The 17,994-nt window shown below is 40.5% G+C and overlaps 3 protein-coding genes across 6 annotated transcripts; 2 read left to right on the forward strand and 1 right to left on the reverse strand.

Moving 5' to 3' along the window:
• Positions 1–529: 529 nt before the first annotated feature.
• Positions 530–1,715, forward strand: RB195_017806 (uncharacterized protein; the record flags this gene model as incomplete). Its single annotated transcript, XM_064184966.1, has 3 exons — positions 530–642; positions 1,464–1,498; positions 1,600–1,715. The coding sequence occupies 3 exons, from the start codon at positions 530–532 to the stop codon at positions 1,713–1,715; spliced, it is 264 nt and encodes an 87-aa protein (XP_064040847.1).
• A 95-nt stretch (positions 1,716–1,810) lies between these two features.
• Positions 1,811–13,651, forward strand: RB195_017807 (uncharacterized protein; the record flags this gene model as incomplete). Of its 4 annotated transcripts, none has more annotated exons than XM_064184968.1 (24): positions 1,811–1,874; positions 2,774–2,883; positions 3,420–3,549; positions 3,904–4,079; positions 4,500–4,558; positions 4,636–4,801; positions 4,990–5,131; positions 5,245–5,375; positions 5,428–5,524; positions 5,610–5,715; positions 6,181–6,304; positions 6,360–6,425; positions 7,940–8,055; positions 9,443–9,566; positions 9,623–9,676; positions 9,717–9,752; positions 9,925–9,977; positions 10,141–10,224; positions 10,990–11,094; positions 11,645–11,720; positions 11,780–11,966; positions 12,135–12,223; positions 13,286–13,399; positions 13,553–13,651. In XM_064184968.1, the coding sequence occupies 24 exons, from the start codon at positions 1,811–1,813 to the stop codon at positions 13,649–13,651; spliced, it is 2,508 nt and encodes an 835-aa protein (XP_064040848.1). The 4 variants fall into 4 exon arrangements, with proteins under 4 accessions (XP_064040848.1, XP_064040849.1, XP_064040850.1 ...); XM_064184969.1 differs by lacking the exon at positions 1,811–1,874 and adding an exon at positions 2,496–2,652; XM_064184967.1 differs by lacking the exons at positions 10,990–11,094; positions 11,645–11,720; positions 11,780–11,966; ... (1 more) ...; positions 13,286–13,399; positions 13,553–13,651 and adding an exon at positions 9,827–9,861 and having other exon boundaries at positions 9,623–9,752; positions 10,141–10,243.
• Positions 13,652–16,961: 3,310 nt separating this feature from the next.
• On the reverse strand, positions 16,962–17,369 carry RB195_017808 (uncharacterized protein; the record flags this gene model as incomplete). Its single annotated transcript, XM_064184970.1, has 1 exon — positions 16,962–17,369. The coding sequence occupies one exon, from the start codon at positions 17,367–17,369 to the stop codon at positions 16,962–16,964; it is 408 nt and encodes a 135-aa protein (XP_064040851.1).
• Between the last annotated feature and the right edge of the window lie 625 nt (positions 17,370–17,994).

Genomic DNA, 17,994 nt, shown 5'->3' on the forward strand with positions numbered 1-17,994 from the left:
ATACATAGGTAATGTTCGAGAAGATAAACGGGTTTCTCCGGATTTGCCACAAGGTTATCTACTCCTCAAGATTACTCCCGAAGACTTCTTTCTATGAAATCTAAATGGTCAAAGCATTGCTTCGCTTGCGGCGCTTATGCGGTATAAATACTGAAGAACTTGCACTTCATTCCATAATTTGGCTTAAAAACATATGAGTTTGAAGTGATTTGTTTCGGAGCTATGTTTTACGGTTAGCTGCGGCTGAAGAGCAGTATCGGGAAATGATTGTGGAAACACGGCAAAATTCCTACGGATGTAAAACTTGGAAAACCACTGAGCACCTACTCACTCCTTTTTTTCTGTTACTGCAATTGCAAAAGTAGATGAATTTAATTCTGTTACCATCGATCACAGAATGAAGTTGAAAGGATGAAGAAATAGTAGGAACTACATATATAATATGGTAAAAACGACATGAAGCACGGTGATAAGCGGCTGCGCTCGAAGCGATGCCCTGAGCGTTGCGGTTGGGATCGGGTGGGGACCCATGCTAACGCCTCTCATCGCTGCACTTCGCAATGGTTCCACCTCGATTCCAACCGCAATCTTCACCGCGTCGCTTGGAGCGCATCCGTTTATGCAACTGGTCTTCAACTTCATGTTGTCTTGACCCTACTATACATACACAATCTCCGCCACGACCTTAAGTGGAACCATTAAAGTCGTGTTTTCTCTCTAGATTTTTGCTTTAAGGATTTAGGAATAGCTTCTGTCGTTTAGCGCCGAACTCTCCCTGGAAGCAACTCCAGAAGGTCTTTCAAAACAGACTTTATGTCTCTGAAGAGAACATTCTGAATGCAGAGCTCCTTGTGCTTTCATCTATGCGGTGTTTTCTTTTTTTTTTTTTTTTTTGAAAAAGTGCTTAGGCAACAGACTGTATAGAACAACACTGATTTCCAATAAGTGGAGCTAATCATCAGTAGCTTAGTACTTACAAAGTTGCTCTACGGAGAAGCACAAGAAAACACAGACACTCATAGAATTGTCCATGTTCGACTGTCCTTGGATGTTGGCATGTTGAATTCGTAACTTTTATATTGATTTGCTTGAACTGTGGTCAAGATTGGTAATGGCCTCTACTAACAGCTAACGTTTCGGCGTTATCGCCTTCGTCAGAGTGTGCAGAGACCAAAGCCAGTAGCTTATCCTCTCAAGCGCCTCATCACCCTACAGAAAGCATTCGACCGATATTTAAGGAACAACAGATGGGCTAGCGCTTACCTCATTAGCTAGACTTGGTAACGCAGCAAACCGCCACGTACCACAACTACGAGACACAAGGGTTTTTCATAGGAAGCTGACGGCCCGCCGCGTAGATCGAAACCCGCACAGATTCTGATATGGGGCTAGTTCGTTTGTGATCGCAATGCACTCACCTTTCGTTTTGATTGACTTTCGGCTGTTATTCAAAGTGCCTCCAGTGTTCTGCGCGCTATAATCTCGGACTCGGAATACAGTATCGTAACTTCTACCTCTTTTTCGGAGTTTTGGTGACATATTCTACGGTGTGCTCCGAACGGGGTAGTGAGTAATTACTGATGACTTTGGCTTTTCCAGGCTCTGACGAAGGCGATAACACCGAAACGTTAGCAGTCAATGAAGATCATTACCAATCTTGCTATCCTGCCAATTCGATTTGCGGAATGAGACGAATGCACTGCGGAGATATTTGATGCCGGATGCCGCTAAGTCGTCGGAAGTGCCTTTAGGGAACTATCGGCATTGTTGATATTGACCTTTTTTGCAACACTCACACTGAAAGCAGCTAATGTTTTTTCCGTATGCGTTGGTCATAATTCTTGTATGTGTCAAGAAACTTTACACTTTCTCAGGTAATCATAAGATTTATGAAGTGATCTGTAGGAAGACTCTTCTGTGATTTTCTTTGATCTGGTTTTTATTGTGTGTTCTTAAGCAGATTTTCTTCTCCAAATTAGTATTTGTGTGTGGACGCGAGGTAGAGTGGCTAACAGTAAAAGGTTTTCCACCCAATAAAAGCAACGATTGGTTGAATGGATGAAGTTTCAGCAAAAAAAAAAGAAGCCGATTATGGCCACAGAAAGTTGTCGCCGTATTCGGCTTACTTAAGAAAAGCGTCCTACAAGAGGGCCGTTGGCATATGTTTTCATATGACCGGGCAACGAGTGGACAGCGTGATAACATAAACATAAATCATTGTGCTCCAACATCGGAACATCTTGTTTGAGCGGGAAAGGCCGCTGGTCTAACCGTAAAGAACGCACTATCTACCTGGCCGTTGTCTCGCCGATTGCGGCTCGCATGCTGTCCATCGTTACCGTGATAATAGTGATAAGAGCTTTTTGTTGCAAAACATAATGCAACTGGGTCTCAGCACGAAGTCATGTGTACATATTACAATTTAAGGCTTGATTCTCCTTTAAATGCGTTCCTTGCTGAGAACGACTGGATGCTCAACTGTTTGGTTTGTGAAAATGGAGTACGGACTGTCACACCTACCCCAAACTGTAGATTTGGGTGCATTTCCGTCATGGTCGTGGGATGCTTTAGGGGAGAAAAGCTACATTGTAGATATAGCGCTCCGTTTTGAACGCGCAAAGAAGCCTTTAATTTTTGGAGTACTAGTAACAGGTAATCTGTACGAAATTGTGCCATGTGGGTCAGTTGTAGACCAGCGGATATGTTTCTTTTTGTGTTGTTAAGTTTGGCCTTCAGTCTAATTGTTTGGTCATAGTAGTGCTACTTCTTTCAGTGATGTCAGTCTCCTCCGGGAGCTCACTATGTGGGGACCAGGATCAGGATCTTTTACTCGATGAGGAGGAAGACATAGACTTCTATGCGATATTGAATGTGCCAAAGAACGTGAGTGTGAAGTGCTGTGACGTTCATTTTCATCTGTTGTCACTGCCTTACTGCCGAGAAGGCCGATCCAAACGGTTTCAAAACCATCACAACTTTTTCTTCCTTTATTTTTCTTCATTTAACTGCACTGCTTGTCGTTTAATGCATGGTGCATTAGTCGAAGCGGCAAGTAGTATTTCTCAATTCATATTGCGTCACGGTTCATTTTCTTAGACTAACTGGTGCTCTCATAACATCTTTTAACTTTAAAAAGTAAATGTTGAAATCACAGTCAGCTGAGTTATGCACATGCACTTTATCATCTCAACAGAATAACTTCTCGTATGCAAATTCTTTTACTCCGTTTGCTACGAGGAAGGCAAGCATCCCCTCACCGGATTTTTCCGCCTTAATTTAGACACGAATAGTGGTGAAACGTATAGTGAGCTAGCTTTCTCTTTAAAAATGTCAATAGTGTTATTATCGTAGTCTTTTATAGTTTTGGTTATATTTTTTATGGTTATATTATGATAGTGCTTGCATATTACTTGCTTTAGGCTACAGAGGAAGAAATAAATAAGGCGTATCGCAGGCGGTGTCTCATTTTCCATCCCGATCGGCATAATGACGAAGACGACAAGAAGGAAGCAGAAAAAATCTTTGTGCAGTTACGTCGAGCTCATGAAAGTATGCTGTTTGTTATTTAGTATGTTTATTTTTGCTTGGAAACTGTAAGGATTAGTTGGGCAAAGACAATCTGAATCTCGGTGCAGTTGCGTAAGCGGTGCGCTCAAAGCGTAGCGGTTGGGATCGAGAGGGGACCTTTACTACCACCACTCATCGCTCCCTGCAGTGAGCGAAGCTAGTGGTCGCCTCCTCGCAATCCCAACCGACGTAGCTGCACAAAGATCTGCGTCGCTTTGACCGGACCAGCTTACGCAACTGCGCCGAGGTTCAGGCTGTTTTGACTCAACAATATATTATTACAAATAAATAAAACATTAACGGCAAATATTGTGCATCTTAGAACATATCTTGCAGCGTTAATGGATCCGAAACAGCGTGCTATTTACGATGCTTTGGGAGTGCAAGGATTAGATACTCAAGGATGGGAACTCGTATCTAGATCGGCTAATCCTGAGAATATCAGAAAGGAGTATGAGTTTTTGCAACGATTGAAGGAACAAGAGTTGATGCTGCAACGAGTGCATCCTTCGGTAAGTGACTACGACTTGAACAAGAAAAAATTTTGTAGTGAAAGGAGTACAGCTATAACAACTAGGTAATCTTGAATTAGATCATTTGTTGCACATATCTCACATTAACCTTTTCTTGGGGATGGTAAGCGGAAATATCCATAGCGAAGCCACTTCCATTCCAAGCATTTTATGTTTTTTGATGGTCACTCAGGTCTATAATGCCTAGGAAGGTTTTTTTTCTTCTGAAACTCAAGCAGAAATCGTACATATGTAATTATATATTGTATTTTGGTAGTTCTACCAGATTTAGTGAACAGCATTTTGACAGACATTTCTTCCGGGGATTCTTCGTAGAATTTAGTGTTAGCAAAGGATTATTTTAGGAATTGTGGATTGGTCATGGGCAGCTTTACGAATTAGTTCATCCATTCATTTCAGAGCGGTTTTATCGTCAAAACATCATTTGCTGGCTTGTTTCAAGAGAACTACGATGATAGGTAAGAGGCCTTATTGTACGTTTGAAAAAAAATCGGTTCTTCTTTGTTTTTCTTCGAGAAGGCCTTTGCCGTCTTAGGTATCCTCCGCAACTGATAGGAATAGCAGTTTCACAGGCGGTTGATTGTGCGATGACGGCAACTGATCGAGTAGGCCTCACAGGAAGAGTCAAATCCGCGAATGGGCGAGGCGATGGGAACATGTCTCTCATTTGGAAAAAGAGTGCAGGACAATTCCACATTGAGGTAGATATGATGCTTATCATAGGTAGGATAGGAGCCGGACCCTCTTCAAGTGAGGGGGTCCTTTCCCCAACCGTCCAAAGTGAAGGGAGTCGGAGCACCGGCTCCGACCATCGCACCTATGCTGCTAATCATGTTTCAGTCTCTTCTCTTCATCTCTGATTTTCTCTCTCAATACGAAATGTTTTCAGAACATGTTAACAGCTTCTAGTGATATGATTAATTTGTCGTGCAGAGTTGCTAGAAGTATATACACCCGTGCTGCTGTTATTGTACAACCGTCTCTACAGTACTTTCCAATGCAAGAAACTTTTGCACCTGCATTGACCTTGAGTAAGTGTAATTTTTGCCATCCTTTTATACATATGTAGTTTTTGCAATAACATGTCTTAGCTTTTCATATTGAATTCTCTTCGTACTGATTAGTTATTGCCGGTCGATTCCAGTATATTCTATGAGACTACGTTCTCGATGGCAAGGTAGCATCATATTGAATCTCACCCCTCTTCAAAGTGCTATCACGACCACGGTTGTTCATACTGAAAACAATCAACCCAAGGCTGTCGCTAATTTTACCGTGAGTTACATTGTCTTCGTACTTAGTTTGCATTCACATTTTTCTGTTTCAGTTATCTCCTTCGAATTCGAATGTGCGTTTAGCCTATTTCGTTCGCAATCCGGAGCGTGACGCATTCACGGAGAGCGCCATCCAACTGTCAGTGTTTGGTTCGTTTTTTCTAAATGTTTTGCACCCATCTTAATCAAATGTTTCCTTTTCTGATCTCATTTGGAAATATATGTTTCTGTTTAGGAATTTCACCGTCGATTCACTTCGAGCGACGTCTGTCAAGGTTCTCTCGCATAGGTTGTGCACTACATTTTTCTTTTCCCTCATGTATGATGACTGCTAAATTCAAGTAAGTTCCGTTTGACGTGACTCTTGCTCTTTCTTTGTAAGTACCCTCCTAGTCTGGTTTGCCATATTTGAGGTGTCCGTCCACCTCTCTCTGTATGGACGACCTCGAAACTGTTTCTTACGACGACTGCTGTTGCTCCCCGCCTACGATTCGTCGAAAACCCATTCGGGCGAATCGCAGGCGGGTCGTCCTTCTATAGGGAGACGTGAACGGAACAACCCTCTTCCCCACAATATACGACCCCGTACAGGCATTACCCGCTTGAAACCCGTACCACCTCAGATTCGTAGAGTGATGCATTTAAACTGGTTGCAGCTTGTTTTTCTTTCGCAGTTTTGATATTTCTGTCATGACTAGTCTTGTTTTCATCTAGGTGTACGTGTAAGAAACTAGCGATTAAGCAGAGTGGTTAACCAGAAATAGGGTACAAAGGATTTTTTCTGCGCAGTAATGAAGGACGTTTAGGATTAAGACTGGACAGTCATCTTTTGAATGGCAGGTAGTCTTGTGTGATGACCGTGAGTCCCTAGCGAGGAGTACTATTTACGGTGTTGTCGTTCCGGTAGTTCTGTTTCAACTTGCAACTAAGGTTAGTTACATTTCAGTAAAGTCATTGTCATTCGCTGTTACCAAAGCACTCTTAGGTGGTTTTCCGCAAGTGGTGTGATCGATTTGCCTCACTGTTTGATGATCGCAGCCATGAACATGAGGTGAGCTTGCGTTTTAACATTTTGGTTACGTTCTTCCGTTTCGGCAATGTTTACTACGACAATATGTAGGTAATGTGAACTCGAACCCTATTTCGCAGCTGGATTATCTGCGACGGTTGCAATAGTAAGATAGTAATATGTCTTTGCCTTGATCTACCGAGCACCAACCTTACTTTCGCATAGTGGCGTTAATCGCTATCCGGGGTCGATAAATTTTCACCAAACTTGTCTGAGTTAAACAACACTCATTGGCTGGTTCTTGCAAGTCATTGTCATTTTTTAATTTTAATGCTAAACAAAAGGCAATTAAAATGAAGCGAAGTATACTATTATTGCGAGAGTAAGTATGTTCAACGCAGCGCGGATACCTCTAACAGTTTTGCACTTGTTCGCTGCCGAAAATTCCCTATTGAAAACGCAGTACCATGACTCTGAAAGGAGCGCTCGAAATAACATTCATTACTGTCTAAATACTCTTGATTATAAAATTTGTGGATGTTATCTGACTGATGATAGAGAATTTCTTCCACTTTTCTTGTTCCTTGTAAGTGATTTTAGTTGTGATAAGGGTGATATTTCTTCCTTCTGGACCTTCTTTAATTTGCTCGGGTAAAAGGTTTTGCGAAGCTTCACGGAAGCTGATGAAAAGGAAAAACTGCTTAAAGGCATCACCCCACGAATCTGAGGTGGTGCAGATTTCAGGTGGAGTATTCGTATACTGGACGGGAGACTACGGAGAGGGGGGTGATTCCGTCCATTTCTTAATAATTGCCGTAAAAACGCCCCGGAAGATACGGCTTCATTCGTTTTGGCGCACCATTTTGTACAAGAGGTTCGATTGGAGCGCGCCAGTCTTGTGCGGCGCCGCATCTTCGGGGCCGTTTTTACGGCAATTAGCAAGAAATGCACGGAATCACCTCCCTCTTCGTAGTCTCCCATCCCGTATAGGAATACTCCACCTGAAATCTGCACCACCTCAGATTCGTGGGGTGGTGCTTTTAAATAATGCTTTCCTTTCTATTATCACATATTATTATCACAATTAGGTTCTCTAACAAAAACGCTCAAGCAAAAATTGAGGAGCGACATAATGTTTGTGTATGCATTACTTTTAATATGCGGAACTTTGTAGTTTTCGTAATAACACATTTGATGCCGCTATTGGTTGGCATACGTGATGTATTTAAATGTTGTGAACATTCGATATATGCTAGAGATACATCATGTTTCAAATTTCAATTTTTCAATTTTAAATTTCATGAGGATATTTCCTCAGAGCGTTTTTTTTTCAACAAAAAATGTTGGTGCCCTCCCTTCATGATTGTTGCAAGAGTTTGCGTTAACGTGAACGCGGCGGCTACCAAGCTATTTGTCACGTGATTCTTTGTTAGGTGGTAACTCAGAAGAAAGTTCTTTAGGCTCCCGATACCCCATGAATTTCCAGGTTTTAAATGTGTTATCTTTTTCTACTGTGGTTATTTCGCAAATATTACAGCGCTCATTCTTTTTTTTAGGTCGACACAGCCAAACAGGAGGAAGCGGCGCGAGTGATTAACTTAATGCGTCCGACTGCAGATCGAATTCGACGTGAAGAACAAAGGAAATTAGGCATCGTTATCCTAGATGCGAGGTGGCTTTTCACTATTCATGCTATCTTTCAATGTTTTTCAAATAGAATTTTTCTAAGTTTCACACTGCCATTAACTTATGGCCGCGTAGTTGGTTTGTTGTGCATAACAGGAGATAAAGTGATGAAATTATGATAACAGTTAAAGAGTTCTTCCAATCTCGAATGAAAGCAACTTTTATACCGATAACATTTCTTTAGAGAGAATTAGTTAGCTTTACAATTTTGCACTCGAGTTTTCCAAGCTTAATGTTATATTGTATTTTTACATACACACAGACACCATTTTGGAATTAACCTATAAATAAGTACGAATTCGATTTTGTGGGTCCTTCCACATAAATTTTATTGTGTCTTTGTGTTTTTTTTTGTTTATTTCTGTGCTTAGCAGTGCTCCAGTTAAGATCGCTTTTACTTGCAGAAGGATCTATGTTACATAACTATTAAAAGGTGGCTTGCAAGTTTGTTTCTCTCTAACATTCTCACAGTCTGTAAGCTCTTCGTTCATGTTTCCGCTTCAACTGCGAGGGATTTATGAGCGATCGTGAAATATTTGGGATATAAGAATCGTGAAATTTCTGCAAGGGATTAAAGGCGCATCTTGCGAGCAAAATTACTACATTACAAATTCCAGTCTTCCTTAGATTTCCTCTCCTATTTGCAATTTATATGACATTTTGACATCCAAGTATTCCAGGAACTTGGTAATGCAGCACTTTCTATATGCCACTTTTCCTTCTTGATCATTGCTCAAGCTAATCTCGTTAATTATACGAATGGATGTTTTATCATTATTTCTTCAAACCAACAAAGTCGGAATGAAAATTCCTTAAATACTTACCCATTTGAATACTTGAAGACCACAAAAAAAGTAAGTGTTTGCAGTGGATATGCATAAACGCCACTTAAGAGGTTAAAGCTTCAAATATTTTTTTTTTACTGGAAATAAAATAACGTATCACTGATATGAGGAACTTGATTAACGCAGTCTTAATGCCGACACGAATGTTCATATCAACAGTTTATTTATACAGGTCGAATCTTACATCAGTTCCTTGCACACTCTTATTTTTTTTAGCCGTTTTAACCTTTTAGTCCCTTCCTATTCGTTTCTGGATCCAATTTGCATTATGTGACGCTATATCTCCTGTTTTTAAAGTGTTTTAAGCACTCCATGTTGAAGTGATATAACATGTCTTCTATTCGCATTCTTTAAAAGAAGAATAAGCAGAAGGCAACAAATTGCAATTAATTGGAACTCCTGTTTAATTCACAGTTTCTTAAGGAATTCGTGTTGTTTATTGCACTATCATAATGACTTTGGTGACACTGGTTTTCCTCTCTGTTCTTCTTAAATATGGCTTCCTGTATTCTATTTCTACATTTCCAGATATGGACAATCTGAGTCAAGCGGGTCGTCGTCGTATATCTTAGCTGGAGATAGAACTATTGATGTTACTGTTCCACTTCAGGCAATGGTCAATGACTCGCAATTGCGAATATACTCTGTTAAGGTATGTCAGCTCCTTGTTTAACTTGCATAGCTATCAAAAGGAATACTTTCTTCTAGAGCCAATTACCAGGATTTTATGATCCTTGTCCTGGAGAACCAAAGATGCTACATGTGCGCTATATGTTCAGGGACGAACCACATGTTGTTACAGTATCTGATGACATGCCGTTACAAATTCCCACCAAATGTAAACTGTTTTCCTTTAAACTCTCAGTATACTTCACTGACGTGATCGTGAGGGCTCTATGAACATTGACCCAGGGTCTAGAGAAGGGCAAACGCATTCCATTGCATTCGTGAAGTATACAGAGAGTCTAATTTACTTGGTATTGTCAACTTGTATCGATTTCCAATTTTAGCTCATAGGATATCCACCCAGAATTCGTTGTGATGTCGTAACTTTATCTAAGTTGTGAGTTATTTTCTTCAAGAGCATCGTATACTTTTCTCGCGTTATTTGTTTTTTTTTTTTTTTTATTTTTCGCGTTAATAGATCATTGAGGTCATTTTTTGTGGATGTTTTTCAATGGAATAGCTGTGTTTTCAGTGTTTTATTACTTCAGTTTCGAATTTAGATTCCTATGTGCTCAAAAGAACGAGTATATCTCCTCTCATATGGCGTACAACACTCGGCTTGTTGCCGTCGTCTGCCAACACAGGTTTCGCTGTGGCCTCTGACTCATCACGTGGTGCGGCGTTCGTGTGATTATGAGGAGCGCTTTCGTAGGTGTTCTTCTGCCATACTGTCTTTAGCGTCTCTTTCATGAACAGTATGCAAGGTGTAGTTGTATTCTGAATTTTACTTGATCGTGTCTGTTTACGAGATCGTCTACTTTTGATGACGTCTTCGAACTTTTAATTTTTTTCTTACCGATTATTACCACGCTCTATGATAATTACGCGTTCTTTTCGATATTGATTCGATCTGTTCCAAAGTTTGTTACTTGAAACAGATCCATGTTTGCTAACGGCTACGTGTCACATATTCTGGTGGCCTTATACTTTCATACAGTTCTATTTGTGGTTTTTTGCAATTCCTGATCGTTTCCTTGTATCTTTCTTTCTTTGTTGATTTAAAAGAGTTATCGTTTGAGTGGTAGCACCCATGGTGTGCGTTTTTAGTAATTTTCATAGAGTAGTAAAAGTAGTAGTTGTTGTATAGTTGTTTTCCATAGCTGAATAGGATCTAGGGTACATTGTTGGCTGTAGAGAGATTCCAATGTTTACGGCAACATGCTTTTTCATGAAAAAAGCATGACTGTTATTGTTTTGTGTTAAATAGGATAAACGTAATTGTTTTGCGATTATGTTTTTTTTTTGCTGAAATCGTTTTTCTACTGACATATACTGCAATAATTTGTTCAATATACATTAGTTATACTTTTTTTTTTTGGAAATGATGAGCTGGACTGGGGCATTTTTAGCAAAATGTCGAATGGAAAAGGTACCGAAGCACCGGTAGTGGCAACTGTGTCAGATGCGGCTCCATCAGCTCCTCCTATTGTTCGCGAAGATCTTCAAACAACAAGGTAGACTTCCTTTCTGTATAGCTTGAATTTTCGATCGACAGTGGGCGTTGCTCCATGACTATTTGTCTTTGTTTATTTGAGCGCCACATTTACTCAAACTAGTTGGTCTGGTGCTCTCTTGGAAGGTACTGACTTTTCTGTTTTTATTTGTGGGAATACCTCATATCAGGGGAAACCCTGGACGTCACCCATAGTCATCACCTCTAAATATACGAGGATCATTGCAATTTCCATAGTAGAACAAATAATGGGTGAATGATGCAAATCGATATTGAAGTGTACTGTTGCGTCTGTAGCACTTAATGATGCGGATCAAATACTTTCTAACTTGTACGCACCTTAGTAATATGCACATGTAGCTGTCGATTGATAGTCTATTGGACCCAGAATAGATTGGTACTTCGAATTATTAGTTTCAAGAACATTTATATTACATGGATTGCAGATTTGAGTGGTTCTACATTTTCCCTTCTTCTTACTTCGTCTATGATCTCCACCTAAATCTTCAGCTGTTTTTTTTTTTGGTTTTTAGAATCTTTTCTTTTCTCAGTGATGACTCCACATTGCCTGCAGCGAGCTCAGATGTCCAATTGAATCAAGCACGAGCTGCACCTGGAGGAGCACACGTACGTTATTCGAGATGTACTTTTTTGTAGGCGGATCCATATCAAGTTTTATTTTTAAGAATCCATCTCCGTATAGTGAGCCACCTCCATCATACCAGATGGCAGTAGGATATCCCACTACTCCCTATCCATCGGGTGGTCAGCCACAGATGCCGACAGTTCCTCCCGGTTACCTACCGAAGCCGTACCCTTCACATCCTCAGCAGCCTGGTCAGCCTCCAATCTACTACGCTACCCATACAGTTGGTAAGTACTAATTAGTTTGTTGATTACTTATAAAGTTTCTACTATGTCTCGGAACAGTTCTTTTTATATCTATGGTTCGTGGTGGCTGTATCTGCACGTCAGCGTCTTTCAGTTCATTATTTATCATACGTTAGTGTGAAAACAACTTCTTAAATAGTTATAATTGAGGTATGGGGCAGTTTCCGCAAGGTGATGGAATACCAGTCGCTACTCAAGTTGTCGTTGCAGTTGGGAATGGTTTCACGTGCCCTCACTGCGTAAGTTTTTTGTTTTTATCTTAGCCTTTAGAACTGGATGCAATTCGTCAGCGAGGCATCGATGAAACTGTTACATGTAATTTCGGTGAAATAATTTGGAAATTTAAAATCACCCGTGATAGTGCTCAGAATTTGAAAATTTTGGACTTCATAAAGCAAACCGATATTGCAACTATGTTCTATTAAAAACCTTAACAGAACAACACGAACGCCGAGTTATCAATTCATAGAAGCTTTTGAAAAAAATTCGATGCTTATGAGCTATTCGTTCGATTTTAAGATAAAAAACATTCAGAAAATACAATTCGCAATTCTCTGTTACTGATGTTAGCTTTTATTATCTGTAAAATAAGTTAGTGTACACCCGTCAGTAAAATAAATTTGGTCGTAATGGTTCTAAAAAAAAGAGCAGTTCTAGCTTTTGATTAAAATTGATTTTTCTCAGTTGAACTGCTCTCGGCTGGAACTGCTGCAGACGCAAATGCTTAAAAAAATGAAATTCGTAAATGTGAATTAGTGGCGAATGTTGTTTGGATTTCAACACAACAAATTCTAGTTATATTCCTCGAACCTTTCGTAGATTCATAGGTCAGTATGTTATGTTATGTTCAGTGGCAATTCCTTTGGCTTTTGTTCTAGTTGAACGTGAATGGGGAACTTGTGTAGCATATTTATCTTTGTGCAACTACTAGCCTTAGCAAATCTGCTACCTGATGATACCTATAGTATCCAGTATTCAAGCGAAATCTGTAATGTATAAGCTCACACATTCTGCAAAGAAAATGGCACTGCTTTCACTGATAGGTTCAACACAAATATTTCAGCTTGGGAAAATTTATGTTCACCAAAGCAAATGTCTCTTCTCTAATAGGTAACTCGTAGAAGATAATCCTTTTAAGATATAAGTGATAAGCACATGCTATATGTAAGTATTATTTGCACAGCAACGGCCACAAAGTGAAGTGATTGTAGTTAGTTGATCAGCATTTTGGTACAGAACTTCAACCATGTGTATTTTCTTGGAATTTTTTTCCTTTGTTGTCAAAGATTAGCACTTTTCAGAACGTTGGAGTAGTCACAAAGGAAACGGACATGTGTTGTATGCTCTGCCTCATTTTACTTACAATTTTCACGTTTCCGTTTGGTCTTGTTTTTCTTTGCTGTCTCCCATGCACTGTGAGCCGTCGTTGTACTAATTGTCGTAGAACCGTTTGAGCCCATCTTTCATTTCATAGTCTTGCCTGCTATTTTCACTTTATCTTCACTATTTTAATGCTCATACAAACATTTCTTCCGCGTCATCTTCCTCTCTAATTTTCCTTGTTGTAGTCGGATCTGAGAAAGTATCATGAAGAGGTTGTGATCTTTGCTGGGGCGTGCTGGATGCCTGCACCTCGAATTAGCAACATTCTTATTCCAAAACTGTAGATATCGATGGGTATTTTATAGATTCTATCATGCCGTGTATTATGTAGATTCTATCATACCGCCTTGATTTTGTGATAGCTGAGCCTTATGGACGGTGTAAATAACTGGCGTATGTATTTTCATATTTTTGTTGAGCTTAGAGCAATGAAGTAGCATGAAGTGCAGGAATTCTGAATATTCTGAAAATTTTTATTTACAAATCTTCAAAGAAGGGGAAAAGGAAGGAAGATGTGCTTCCTAGTTGGTGTTTGTGGTGTGGTGGTATGTGGACAAAGGTGAAGGAAGATGCACTCCCTTTCGGGGTCGATTCGCTGCTCCATTTTCTCAATCCATACGAATAACTCGTGGATGACACGTACCTCGAAACGCACACAGATCTCTTTCAGTGCATGCAACATGTTGCTGTTGCTGCATATGTTCTGTAATGGTACCGTATACGGCAATTAATCGTTATAGGAAAATTCTTGGCAAGTATCATCTAACGACACCTAACGACACTTTTATCGCGTTTAGATGATTTGCTCAAGGTGGAAGAGATGCATTATAGTTTCATTTTCTGGAATTTGGTTTGAAGGGTCATTCACGGTTTGTTTTTTTAATATTTATTTCTTTTACGACAAGCCGACAAGCGTCTGAACCGCTTTTTTGCTGTCCTTCGCGATTAGAGAAGATATTGGCAAATCCGTGATCAAGACAAGACTGATACAAATAGATAAATGGACACAATTTTTCGGCTAAGAATACCCAATCCTGCGTAGCAATCGTGAGTGACAGCGGAAAGAGCAATTCTACTCTTTCATCGAATTATCAGAGTTTGAAAAAAAAAACAAACAAAAGAGAATTGAAAATAAATGAGATTTCAAGTGATTTGTAGCAGTCTCTGAAAAAATATCTTCACATTTTTTTGAAGAGAAAAAAGCTGTGGTATTGGAAGTAGAGTTTGTGACCGGTACAAGGGAAGCATTTTGAACGAACCTTGATAGTTTCGCGAAACATCTCTTCGGTGTATTTGCTGACGGTTGGGATTGTATCTTTAATCTCCTGAAGTATAGATTTGCATGTATCACAGTTGCTTTGTGATGTAGCTGCGACCTGAAACAATTCATATTTCAATTGCCGGTAACGGCTTTGGGATAATGAAAAAGCACACCGGTCTTACCGTCGATATAGGCCGTCGATATGTCTGGTATTCATTGTGCTAAGCTAAGTTATTTAATGAAGCACATTTTGTTCGAAATCGTTCCTAACAGTTCTACAAATCATCCTATGGATAATGAGATTTCTCATTTGCCGTGGAAGGATCACATTTTGTTAAAGGCATTACCCCGCGAATCTGCGGGATGATGCCTTTAACAAAATGTGATCCTGTGAATCGGGGTGGTGCGGATTTCAGGTGGAGCATTCGTATACGGCATAGTAGATTATGGAGAGTGGGGTGATTCGGTCCATTTCTTCCTAATTGTTGTAAAAAAACGGCCCGCAAAGTGCGGTGCGTGGACAAAGCTGGCGCGCTCCAATCGAACTCGTTGTAGGAAATAGCGCGCCAGAACGCTCGAAGCCGTATCTTCCGAGCTATTTTTACGGTAATTAGGAAGAAATAGACGGAATCATCCTTTTCTCCATAATCTACGACTCCTTATAGGCAACCCACCTGAAACCACCACCACTCCTAGATTCACGGGGTGATGCCTTAAATGAATTTTATAAAAAAGACGTCGAAGGCCTATCGGAAAGCCGTAAAAAAAACTTTAGAAAATGAAAATATTTTAGAGGAAATTGGAAACTGTTCATGATAATTTTAAAGTATGAAGTAGAACGATTTCCTACGTGTTGACCTATTAGCAGGACCTTCAAAACATTCCCGATTGTCTATATAATATGTATTCGTATGATTTACTATTATTTTCATTATTTCATGAAGTTACTAACTGCACCAAAATTGTGCTGCGAGGTGTCGAAGTTCTTTTTGTGAACCTAGTACGATGATAGAAAATGACGCACCTTTGTAGTAAATAACGAGGCTAGAGTAAAGATTAGCAACACACTTTGGAGAAAAAAAGAAGGATGCATTTTGCAATTTGATTTGACTGAAGACGTTTGCATACCTTGTATTTAAAGGTAGTCATATCTACTGCAAACACCGTCGACCTGATTATGAGCTTTTTGTTTTGCAAGCATGCGAACTATGCGTGATGAATCACACATGCCATATCGTACAGTAATTCCACTTGTTGTCTTACTTCAAACTTGTGTCTAGTATTGAGAAATGAAGAATAATTCCATGAATAAGGTGTTCTATGCAGTTTGTGCAGTCAGATGACAAAGACCTGAAGCTCGGTGCAGCCAATCGCGTAAGCTGCTGCTGTCGATGCGGTTGGGATCGGAGGGACCCTACCCAGCACCACTCATCGCTGCAGCTCGGATAAAGCTAACGGTGGCCCCAGCTCCATCCCTCTAGCTTCAGCTTCACTTCGAGCGCAGTCGTTCACGTAAATGCATCAGATTTCGCTTCCAACTGACTATAAACGAACAGTACGTAGTTTCCTCCATACGTCATGGATTTTCAACGCGGCTTTATTTACAGTGAAGAATGGAGAAGGTGGCATTTGACCAATTTCTTTAGGATCCAGTAAAAATTTCGACCTCAATCCAGGAAATTCTATCCTAGATATTCTTAGAGATCCTTAGAGATAAATATACTGCTGATGCACCATCTGCCGCTGAGATGAAAGGCTTGGATGGCTCTGAGGGGTTTCGAGCCGCCGACCGATCTCTAGGATCGCTTACTGCTATGTTACACTCAGCTCATCATCTATATACAGTCGGTATACGTATTGTGTAAACATGTCGCGTTTCGTCCCTTGTGGCACTGGTTCTGTCGATGGGGCGACGGATTGTCCCATCGATAGGGCTGGGACACCAGGAACGCCGCACCAATACAACACATTCGAGTACTGTATGCGAGTAGTGAACAGACTATCTGAACTGATTAAAGGTCACTACTAATTCCAATACTCGTTTCCCTATACATGCAATACTGTCTTCATCAAATCGGCCGTCTTTCAATCGAAAACTCAGCTGATTTTCTGGAAAACGGAGCCAAGACTTTAACCTAATAAGATGCAATTAATGACGGTCTACCGCGAATCTGACGTGGTGAGGGAGTCCGCGGGAAAATCTAGAAATGGGTTTTATTAGGTTGTCAAGAGATAAGTGAGACTTTCGACCATTTTTATACAAATCACAGTTCAAGAAAGAAACAATTTTATCCCATGATATATTCTCCACAGTTATCAATGACTATTTTCCATTAAGCGCGCAGGTAATTGATACCCACATAGTGTAAATCGGTTGTTTTGGAGTTGAAGAGATCGGACAGCCAAGTTTGAACCTCTTCGACGTTTTCGACCCTCTTCTCAGTCAACTCGTGCTGCATCGAGCGGAAAAAGTAGTAGTCCGAAAGTACCACATCTGGTGAGTAAGGCGGATGTGACAGGATACTCCAGTTGAGCTCTTCGAGTTTCTGCTGAACTATTTCTGCTTTGTGGTCAAGGCATTCTTTCGTCATGAAAGCGGTTGAACCACTTGAAAAATCGACTTCTCGAAATACAGTTCTTTCCAAAGCTCGAGTGCAGAGTTTGAATGGATCGGCCGCACTCTTGCCTTGTTTGAAATCGTAGAGCATGCCCACACGAACGACGAATTTCTGCTCCAACATTTTATAAAACAACCAGGAAATTGTGAGTGCAAGCAGTCGAAATTTGGAAATAACAAACTGAAAAAGGACAAAATAGTGAACAAACAATAAAAAAGTCGTGATCTTATATTTCACAATACTTTCAGAAATAGGGCTGCCACGAAAGTTTCATTTATGTCTTGACAACCTAATGGATTGCGGGATCCGGGTGGCTCTGCTCGGGTCTCGGTTTTGTCATGACGATTTCAATTGCAACACGCCACCCTTGTGCACGCGCCGCAACGAGGAGCGAGCGGTTGACGACTAATGAGGTGTTCTCATCCACCTTCTCAAGTGAAACCAATCAATAGGGTGCTGAGGGGACTGGAGCGTATACATAGAGGCGCATTCTTACATACCTCGCAACACAAATGACCACCTTTATTTAGGACGTAAAAGTACATTCATTTAAAGCACACGGTAGCTGCAGAAACAATCGCGGCAGCTCTTCTAAGGGCAGCGTGTCACGCTTTCGACGCGGTGCAGAAGCCATAGCGAGTTTTGATAGCAATTGTGGAACCCAGCGTGGTTCCGTTCATCTTTCATCAATATTCGCAAGGAACGACGTGGGAACTCGTCTGGGACGAGCGAAACCACTTCGAATCCC

Source organism: Necator americanus, chromosome II (assembly GCF_031761385.1).
Source record: "Necator americanus strain Aroian chromosome II, whole genome shotgun sequence".
Classification (NCBI taxonomy): Eukaryota; Metazoa; Nematoda; class Chromadorea; order Rhabditida; family Ancylostomatidae; genus Necator; species Necator americanus.